The 11,458-nt window shown below is 31.3% G+C and overlaps 1 protein-coding gene across 2 annotated transcripts; it reads left to right on the plus strand.

The window, feature by feature from the left end:
- Window positions 1–768: 768 nt before the first annotated feature.
- On the plus strand, window positions 769–7,538 carry LOC124542325 (putative uncharacterized protein DDB_G0274405). Of its 2 annotated transcripts, none has more exons than XM_047120290.1 (4): window positions 769–979; window positions 1,692–2,111; window positions 5,079–5,285; window positions 6,186–7,538. In XM_047120290.1, the coding sequence occupies exons 2-4, from the start codon at window positions 1,706–1,708 to the stop codon at window positions 7,373–7,375; spliced, it is 1,803 nt and encodes a 600-aa protein (XP_046976246.1). In that variant the 5' UTR covers window positions 769–979; window positions 1,692–1,705; the 3' UTR covers window positions 7,376–7,538. The 2 variants fall into 2 exon arrangements, with proteins under 2 accessions (XP_046976246.1, XP_046976247.1); XM_047120291.1 differs by lacking the exon at window positions 769–979 and adding an exon at window positions 1,021–1,119.
- Window positions 7,539–11,458: the final 3,920 nt, after the last annotated feature.

The following is an 11,458-nucleotide window of genomic DNA, read 5'->3' on the forward strand; positions in this document are numbered from 1 at the left end:
TTATCAAGCTATCCTTTTTACTTTTAATGAAATGTAAAAATAAACGGTCCCCGGCGCGGCACATTTTTTTCTGTTGTTTAGTATGGAATTATGGATATAACATATCTGTTTATTACAATATCATTGAAATTACCCTAATTATCAAAATATATTTATCGATTTGCGTGTAAAAATAAAAACGACTACTATCAACTTTTGAAGTAGATTACTATTTACTTGACAGTGCGTTTCTCTTAATGGTCTGTACTGTATATTGTAACAGATAATACACACCATCAATATTTGTAAGTCAAGTTTTTTTTTATTAAAGTGTTACCAGTTGATTAAAAATTAAAATAACAATATATTTTAATTTTTAATTCGTTATAGCACCGAAACCAAATTTAACACATTATTATATTCAAAAACATGCAAAATGTATTCAAATCTTTACCGGGTAACTTAGAGGTAGATTTACATCGGTTATTTCGGATGATAACATTCCTAATTTACTTACAATAAAACAAAACCATACAACTTTTTTTTAAGTATGCCATTGAAGACAAATAATAAATTACAGTTTATTCATAACCAAGATTTAAAGAAATTAGTGTTTGCATAAAAAAAGATTTTCGTTAATGTTTTTGTGCTCTTAGACTTATTCTATCAATATACGCTTATAAGTGTGTGAAATGACATGTAATGTAATGAAACATACGTGATTATTTACACACACAATCAATATTAAAGAGTTTCAGTTATATGCAAATAATAATATTTTAACAAAACAATAATAAAAATCGAATGTGACAAAGTTCCATATCTATTTATTGATGCAATTTGGTGTTGCAATAATTAAAAATATATGACGATTTATTTTGAAAAGGTTCTTTCTAATTCCCAAATCCGTATGTGTATTATTGTGAGGGTCCACAGAATCAGACGGAATCAAATAATTTCCTATTGTTTCGCGGATAAAATTGAAGGAACGAGTGTTAAGGTATTTTTTCATTATTGTTATTCTAATTTATCTAAGTCAAGTTAAACCTGTTTCTATGTATCGAAACTATTCTAATTTCGTGCTTCAAAGGTCGAACAACATTCAATATAAAAATTATAAGTGAAAACTACTATAATATGGTAAATATTAGCATAAATAACTAACACATTTTGTTATACGGTTATGTATAGTCGTGACCAAGGATTTTGTTATTCGTTCGACTTATAACAAAGATCTAAATTAGTCATTTGTGTTTTCGACGACTTTCTCGATTTTATTTGTGTTAATTTATAATTTAATTATAGTATTACAAAATTTACATTAATATAATAACATTATTGCACTATAACGATATGGTAAATAGTTTATTTATACGTAAGATATTTCGTTAATACAATATATTTTATATAACGTAATGTAACAACAGCTAGCTTTAACATTCGACACAATTGCGTGACCATTAATTACAAAACTGTGCATAGTGCATACTACATATTTAATTTATTCACAATTTGACTTAATAATATTTTTTTATTAATTCAAAAAATCTATATGATCTAGTTTGTAAAAAAACGAAATATAAATAATTACTAAGCTCATTTTGATGCTAATATTAAATATTAAAGTTCAAAATATGTTAAATGTTCAATAATATATCAATTAAAATATTTTAGTAAAATAATTCATTTAAGGCTCTTCTCTATTATTACAGAGTAATTCATCAAAATGTCACTGAAAAATGCTAAGGCTGAAAAGAAAAAACCGCGGGCAATGCCTGTTGAAACTATTGTAACACGTTTCAAATCGGCTCAACAGAAACGACTCCTTGAAAAAGAACAGACAAAACCAACGGCAAAGTCAAAAAACAACTCGTGTAAAAAGTCACAACCAAACTTCAAAAAGGTTGCCGTAGAAAAGAAGTCACCTTGTCTTAAAAAGGTGAACAAACCAGAAACAAATGATATCAAGAAGGTAATCGAGGAACCGCAAATCGAGAACAAGGAATATTATCCAAATAAACTCAAAAGGAAAGTTCTTAATGCAAGAAGATTTCTCGCTCCAAAGCCCAATTGTAAAGTCATATGTGGAACAAAAAGTGTCAATAAAAGGAAGTTACACATCCCTAAACGAGGTAATCACATAATTCTATACTTCTATACTAATATTATAAATATGAAAGTAATTCTATCTGTCTGGCGGTCTTTCACTAACAACCGCTAAACTAAATTTGGTATGAAGCAAACTTAGAATCCAAGAAAGGACATAGGCTACTTTTTTTTGCTTAACACATGACAACCAACCCTTAAAATGCAAGCGAAACCCCTGTGGTTTCGCTTGCATTTTAAGGGTAACAACTAGTATGAAATATATAGATTGTCCTAATATTAGAAATGTGAAAGTAACTCTCTCTGTTACATTACTGAGTAACTCGTGTTTGTTCGCACTGAATTAATTAAATTTGTTATGAGGCAAGCTCAAACCCCAAAGATAGATACTGGCTTACTCATAATTAAACCCATGAGCCCCCATATAGCACAGAAGTGACAGACAAACTATTTAAATATAATATTGATATTAGGAATTATCTCAGTATAGACTGAATACTTGTAAGGATACTCTTATTAGTGTTCATTCAAACAGATGATATAAATAATACAAAATTAATCAATACAATATTAAATATTGTATTCAATTCAATTCAATTCTTAGTTTAATGGCTTTTAGTTGTGCCGGCAGGGCACAGATTATTACAATATTTAATACAGTTCACAATAATACAGAGGTGACATAATTTTAGTATTGTTCAACTAATACTACTTGATATACATAAAATATACTATAAAATGCAGTGTGTTTAAATTAAGACTTTTAATGTGTCAGTATGAGTTATATTCTTGATTACATTATAATTTAAAAAAAAAAACTTATGGTGAAACTAGAAGAGGAAAGGAAATGTTTGTACAAAGATATATTATGTTGCAGAAACAGATAAGGTTGTTTAATTTCATAGAATTATAAAGACATTGTTAATACAGAGTACTCTTTGTTGCATATTTAGTTTAATCATTACACAGAGCAGGCGACTTAAAAAAAATTGGACTTAATAAAAAAAAACTTTAGAAGGCAATTTTTTAAATTGATTTAGTCATTGGCATATGTTTCTATTATATTACAAACATATCGGGTTGGATAAAATTGCATTTTGATAAGTAAAATATAGGATACTAGAAAAGAATGTTGCTTGAAACATACACCAATGTAAACATTGTTAAAGCAAGACATGACCGTTATGTAATGAAGACAAGAATATAGTATATGTTGGTTGTTATGAGATTATATGTTATTTACTATGTCCATAGTTAAAGATCCACAGTCAAACGGTTGAAAAAATTGACAAAATCAAATCCAATTTTTTTTTTAAACTCATTTATTTTTAATTGATGATGTACCTGATGGTAAAAATGTTTATTTTTTTATTGACATTTCTGCTAAGATTACATCCCTTGATTGGCTGTATTTCTAAAATATTTATAAAGAAAGACTTGAGAGGAACTATTCTTATTTTTCAACAACACATTATTACAAAATTTTATCACAATTAAATTTTTTATATAGTACATATAGAAGAAAAACACCATTTTTTTAATAATTTCTAATATTATATAGAGGTAACATTTGTTTGTTTCTATGTCCTTCTGCATAAAATTTCAGCAGACCAATCCCCAGTACAAAATAATGTACCAATATTAAGATTTTTTTCACTTATTGAATGCTACTATATATAATACTATTTTTTTTTTAATAAATTTGATCATGCAAAGAAACAACACCACACATGCTACAAATAAGATATAAATTGATCTGTATTTTGAAATTATCAATCCTTAACTTTTATAATCTAATAATTATTTGGAACAAACATATTATTAATATTTTTCATTGCAACTTAAAAAAGTGAAAGGCAGTTTGTTTAATACATTTTAACTGATCATTTAAAAAAAAAAAACAATATATTAAAAAAAAAATTGCGCATTTAATTTCTTTCGAAAGAGTAATTGTTTTTCTTGACAATTAGTAAGTAAGTGTATAGTGCTATATTAAATTAAGAATTGTGATATCTCACTTCAATAAGGAACACAAAAATGCTAAGCATTGGTGCTGCCCGGTAGAATATATAATAAGTGGGTGGTACTGTGGTGGACACAAAGCCCTACCATATGAAATTAACAACTTAATACACCATAGTAACAAGTTTTTACTTAGAACAAACTGTTAAAAATGTTTATTTGTGGTATTGATTATTAAAGTTTACTTTTTGAAACACCATACTAATAGGTACCTATGCAATGAATACAACAATTTAAAGTTAATTATCTTTTTAGACTATACTCTAAGCTTAATATCTCCTGGTGGTAGGGCTTTGTGCAAGCCCGTCTGGGTAGGTACCACCCACTCATCAGATATTCTACCGCCAAATAACATTACTCAGTATTATTTGAGTCGAGATGGCCCAGTGGTTAGAACGCGTGCATCTTAACCGATGATTGCGGGTTCAAAACCAGGCAAGCACAGCTGATTCATGAGCTTAATTTGTCTTTATAATTCATCTCGTACTCGGCGGTGAAGAAAAACATCGTGAGGAAACCTGCATGTGACAAATTTCATAGAAATTCTGCCACATGTGTATTCGACCAACCCGCATTGGAACAGCGTCGTGGAATATGCTCCAAACCTTCTCTCCTCTAAGGGAGAGAAGGCATTTAGACCAGCAGTGGGAATTTACAGGCTTTTGTTGTTGTTGTATTGTTGTGTTCCGGCTTGAAGGGTGAGTGAGCCAGTGTAACTACAGGCACAAGGGACATAGCATCTTAGTTCCCAAGGTTGGTGGCACATTGACGATGTAAGAAATAGTTAATATTTCTTACAGCGTCATTGCCTATGAGTGATGGTCACCACTTACCATCAGGTGGCCCATATGTTCGTCCGCCATCCTATATCATAAAAAAAAAAAAATTACGCATATTAGTTTAACAATTAAACCAACTCAAGTCTATCCAAAGCAATTGATTTTTACAAAAGATTGTTTTGAATTTTTCAGACATGAAATATGTAATTGAGCAAATGAAGACTCAGTGTGTCATTGAGTCTGATAAACCAAAACAGAAGACTCAGTCAGAACTGAGCATCACAGACATGGTGCGGATAATCGAGGAGAACGGGAGTCTTGATGAGGAGGATTTGTTGGAAATATTGACATGCCCAAGTCCTGTGTGGTGGGAGGAACCACCTGATGGATATATTGAAGGTAAGTTCTTTTAACTAATATGGAGACTGAGATGGTCAAGTGGTTAGAACGCGTGCATCTTTCTACCGCCAAACAACAGTACTCAGTATTGCTGTGTTCCAGTTTGAAGGGTGAGTGAGCCAGTGTAACTACAGGCACGTGTTATGTCCCTATAACATCTTAGTTCCCAAGGTTGGTGGCACATTGACGATGTAAGGAATACTTAATATTTCTTACAGCGTCATTGTCTATGAGTAAAAGTGACCACTTACCATCATGTGGCCCATATGCTCGTCCGTCAAACTATACCATAAAAAAAAAGAAATCTTAACCGATGCTTGCGGGTTACAAAGCAACACTGAATATTCATGTGCTAAATTTGTGTTTATTATTAATCTCGAGCTCGGTGAAGGAATATATTGTGAGGTAACCTGCATGTGACTGATTTAAAAGAAGTTCTGCTACATGTGTTTCCACCAACCCGCATTGGAGCGTGGTTGAATATGCTCCAAACCTCCTCAAAGGGAGAGGATGCCTTAGCCCAGTTGTGGGATATTTAATGGCTGGTAATGTGGCTATTTCGTGTCTCGGAAAGGAAATTAAAGTCCTTTTTATGAACTTTTTTCGGTCTGATTACTATTCTGATAAGCTTTGAATTGCATGTGTATTTGTGCACTCGTGTATTATGACATGACTCCAATGAGATCAGTTCAAATCAAAAGGTCATTAACCAAAATCAAAAATCTAAATAAACTTTATTCAAGGAGGCTTTTACAAGCACTTTTGAATCGTCATTTTACAATTATGTGAAGCTACCACCGGTTCGGAAAGTAAATTCTACCGAGAAGAACCGACAAGAAACTCAGTAGTTACTCTTTTTTTTGTATGTTTTCTTTAAGTATAATGTCTTATCGATTTCAGAAGCACTGTTCTCCCAAGACCGACCGGCTAAAATAATAAGTGTCAAGAATCAAATAAAAGAAGAAAAAGAAAAAGATGTAGAAAGAAAACGAAATAGAGAAGACAAACATGAGTTAAATAATAACAGTGATACAGTAGACTTACCGGACAGATTGGACATTAATATAGAGGGCAGAGGTAAAAGCTTTATTAGTAAACGATGTAAATTAGAGACTCTTTTAGGTATAATTAAAAACAAAAGCGTAAAGCCAATTATTAATAACAATAATTCAAATAAAAATGAATCAAATCCCATCAAGAATAAAGAAATAGAAGTCACAGAAGCTGTAGAAGTAAAAGAAATAAATAAAGAAGTGAAGAATAAAAGAAATTCAGAATGCACGGAAGAAGATTTGATCGAATTTAGAGATGATGAAATTTTAAGGCATTTGGAGAATCTTGAAATACCAATCGAAGTGGCTGTTAAGAAGAATGATTTAGAAGACGTATCAAGAAGAATATCGATTGAGTCAAATACAAGTGACAGAAATATGTCCGCAGAGTATTTAGATTTGAGTCTGCTTGATGACGAAGAACCTGATAGCACACTGTATACTAAAACGATCAAAAGTGAATCTAATCTAGACTTAAAGCCAGAAAATGAATCTGAATTAATTAACGAACAGTCTGACAGGATACCTAGAATACACAATGATTACAATGAAACAAATGACAAGAGCGAAGACAATAATGACAAAACAGACAGCACGGATGAAAGTAATACTAAAATTTATAATAAGAAACTTGATAATGAATTAGTAACGGTTTATAAAATAATTAACAACGAGGCAGATGAAACAAACAAAGATACAAATGTAAATATAGATAAGATAAAAGATACAAGAGATATGGTTGATAGGAAAATCAATTCGTACTACAAACAATGTAAAAAGATTCCATCTTTAAAGTTGAAACTCGTTAAAGAATCAAACGATAAGTGTAATCGTTATGAAAGTAAAGCAATCACTATATCAGACAGCGATAATGTCAAGTACTGTTTCATTTGTTCATCAATATTTGACTCGGAGCAGTGTAATTACTGTCTAAGGAAGACTTTGAAAAGGAAATTGAACGAGTATGCCTGTGATATCTGCGGTGTGATGGTTAATACTAAACAAGAAATGATCAGACATTTAAGCAGTCATGTTTGAAGATATTGTTGTAAAAGGCTTTTTGACAATGCCAAAAATAGTGTGACTTATTGTAATCAGTGTATATTATGAGTTTGGAAATGGTTATACTAACGAAAGTTGAAAATAATACTTAATTTACTCAAAAATCCATCAATAAAAATGCATTTTTTCAAACGTTTGTCACGTGACACAAAACGCTCCTGATTGTCCGGGCTTATGATGAAGTCACTTACTTGTTAACCTTGCTTTTCTACTATATGTACCACAGATTAAAATACAGCAAAGTGACGTCACCGACCCCATTGCAGCGCCATATTGTCCAAGGAGCGTTTTTGCGCGCTATTTAAATATGAAATTTTTAATATGATATTTTTCGGCAAATATGTACTAGAAATAAAAAACACAACTTTTACTGAGTTTCTTAACTTCTACTAAATAATATAAAATGGATTTTAAAAACCAGTCAAATAGCCTATTAATATGGTTTTGTTGTTGTAAATGTTGTTGCAAGTCTGAATCATAATTGTTCCGTCAACAGTATCAAGTTTTGTTGTGTTTCGGTTTGAAGGAAGAAGATTACAAATGTCTATAAACCTTACTGACCACCAGGATGGTGATGACTGATCTATCATTACACAGTATAAAACAAAGTACCATACCGCTGTCTGTCCTATGAATGCTTAAATGTTTAAAATTATACAACGGATTTTGATGAGGTTTACAGTGATTTGAGAGAAGTTTAAGTTGTATTATATTTTATAGTCTATCCTTCACAATAAAATAAATGGACTATATATTAAATATTTTTAAATTGGTCACCGACTTCATGATATTACAAATTAAATTAAAACGAAATTAGTATGTATATAATTGGACCTAGTTGTAAGAACTTTTTAGCTTTTGATATTTGTACAATTTTTTGTTTTTTTTTTTTTTATTTGTGCCAAGAGTGCACATATTAGGCTAATGTCATAGATGTATCATCGGCAAAATTCGTAAAACCGATCACACCCGAATTGAGTACGCTATCCCGAATTATCAATATCCATTTCTCATGTGAATATGATCTTTACACAAACGTAATAACTTGTAATATCATATGACCCAATATATTCGTCAATTCGACGCGTCCATTTACACGCACTCGCTGTCTCGGGTCGAACTGACGCGGGAATCTATAGCGACGAATAGCGTCGAGTGGCGCGATAGGGAGCTGTTTCTGTTGGTTGTGTGAAATGGCATTAATTGGTTTTATTGAATTTGCCGATGCTACACCTAAGTTGTGTCGTACTATAAGCCAATATTCGCTTATTTATGACTTTATCCGCCATTACATTAAATATATTTGACATAAATAATAACTCGTTGGAATAGTTAATTGTATATACGCTCAAAACGCTTAACTTAAGTAGTTAAATAATAATTAAGTTATTATAATTAACTGTATTATTAGTATTATAAATCAATGACTTTCACTAACAGTCTTACTTAAAATATTTTTTGAACATATCTGTGTTAAATATTTAATTTGATATTCGAAGGCAGACCTTGTTCATTGTTGGTAATTTATGATTTTTTTTGTAAGCTTTGACTCAAAAATGTATTAACAAGGGGCAATGATTGTATCTATTCATAATAGCCTAGTGTAATTAAGACGCAGGAATAAAGATAAATAAAGCCCATTACACAATGAAAAAAATAAGAGATAAGGAACAAGAAATAAGGAATAGCGGAATCCAGAGATGGCAGCACCGTTAATCAATTCATAATTCAAAAATGAGGAATAAGAATAAAATTTCCGTCGCGGTGGGAATTTGTTTCTTATATCTCATAGCCAGCCAATCGCGGGGCATTTTTTCAACGAAGTATCGTAAAACTAACAACAGCACGTAACTAGTAGCAGGTATTCAACCGCTGTGATTGGTTGATATTGTACTTATTCCTTATCTCTTATTTTTTTCATTGTGTAATGGGCTATAATTCTCAACTTATCAGTGTTGCACTATAAAATAACTAAAACGAGCGATTTCATTATATTGGCTTCGTGACAGCTATACCTATTTGACACTGACAAACGTCATTCTAGTGTCATACAGTCGGGGTAAGAAAAGGTTCGTCACCTTACGATCTATTTTCGTGCGCTCAGTGTGAGCGATAATCTGCTTCACCGATCGAGAATGACATATTGCGTCGCAATGATTCGATGTTTAGATTCAAAAGGTACTAAGAGTTTAATACTTGATAAAGGAATGAATTTGAAAACTGACGAAGGTTTTCTTACTCTGACTGTACTTAGTAGCCAACTTTTGCGTGCAAGTTTTATTTTGATATGTGTCAACTTAGACAAAAATAAATAAACAAAGATGACCTTGAATGTATGTGACGTCATTGAGATATATAATCTGTCGTGTTCATTGTGAATTGCGTTTTAATGTCAGTTAAATTGTCATTAGAATTTTGGAACGAATTAAAGTATCTATGAGTAGTTAACAGTAGTGTTTGTATTATAAATAAAGATATATTAATCAAGAACTGTTTGTATAGAAAAGCTATTAGAAAATCTCAAAGAATGCGTTTTATATAAGGTATATATCTATAAATCCTGCTGTTGAAATATAGCCTATATGAAAACATCTTATATTAGTAATTAAAAATAAAATTGTCCTTACAATATAATACCTTTGCGTCAAAACGTTTCGCAAATTAAAAAATCTTCCAACTATGAAATAATCTTTAGAATATAGAAAAGTATATTCGTCTCTTTCTAGCAATAGTTTTTACACAAAAAGAGATCTCTTTCTTGTCAAATATAACTAATATGACTTTGACATTTTGGATATTGATTCTTTTAATGCAATTTGTTATAATGAAATAACATGTATGTGTGTGTATGCAGTTTTGTATGTAAATGTTGTAAATCAGTATAATTATAATGTTATATGTATATAAATGGTTATATAGTGAAAATACGTAAATAAAATTATCGTATACTTTTATTTCTTGATGCTTTAACCATGAGAATAATCGTCACAGCTACAACTTTTTTTTTTATTAAAAAGCTATCTATTTTCCCGTGACTTCATTTGTTTATGGGGCTTCGGTATTGTGTCAGGTATTATACTTGGTTTACACGGGGTTAGTGAATCGATATTTCTGACCCAGGAATTGGCTGAATATAGACAGGATCGGACAGTAAGTACGACAGTCAATTATAAAATTGGCGTGGACTACAAAAACATCAGGTTTTATACTTGGTTTAAACGGGGTCAGTGACTGGACCCAGTGACTCGGTATTTTGGACCTAGAAGCGGACTTAATGTAGACATGATCAAATCAAAATAAACTTTATTCAAGTAGGCTTTTACAAGTACTTTTGAATCGTCATTTTACAATTAAGTGAAGCTACCACCGGTTCCGAAAGTAGATTCTACCGAGAAGAACCGGCAAGAAACTCTGTAGTTACTCTTTTTTAACATTTAAAAATACAATTATTTAAATTAATATATCATGCGTGGAAGTCAACGGGTATTAGCTCCACGCTTTTTTATCATCTATAAAATCTTGTATTGAATAATATGCTTTTTCTACCAATGTATTTTTTACAAACGATTTGAATTTACTAACCGGTAAAGTTAAAAATGTCTGCGGAATTTTATTATAGAAGCAGATACCCTGCCCCAAGAAGAACTTATTGACTTTGCGGAATCGGACAGTAAATAAAGATAGTCAGCTACAAATATGTAAGTGTACCTTCTACACAGTGGCTGATTTACAAATCTGCGGTTGGAGGCTAGTAGGCTATTCAATTTTTGCTGCCCCTACTTTTTTTTTGTAACATTTATGATTTGTGTTTTATCGCCCTCATTACATCGGATTTCTGCAAGTTACTAGATTATCTTCCCAACCCGCTATGTAGTGACAAGTATACGGATTACGGACGTAATGTGTATACATACATATAATGTTATATGTAATTACAAGTCTTTTTTTTATTTCTGTAAGATAACAAATTTGGCCTAAATTTGCCGCCCCTCTAAATCTGCCGCCCTCGGCTCCAGCCTACCTAATTAATAGCCTGTAAATTTCCCACTGCTGGGATAA

Source organism: Vanessa cardui, chromosome 30 (assembly GCF_905220365.1).
Source record: "Vanessa cardui chromosome 30, ilVanCard2.1, whole genome shotgun sequence".
Classification (NCBI taxonomy): Eukaryota; Metazoa; Arthropoda; class Insecta; order Lepidoptera; family Nymphalidae; genus Vanessa; species Vanessa cardui.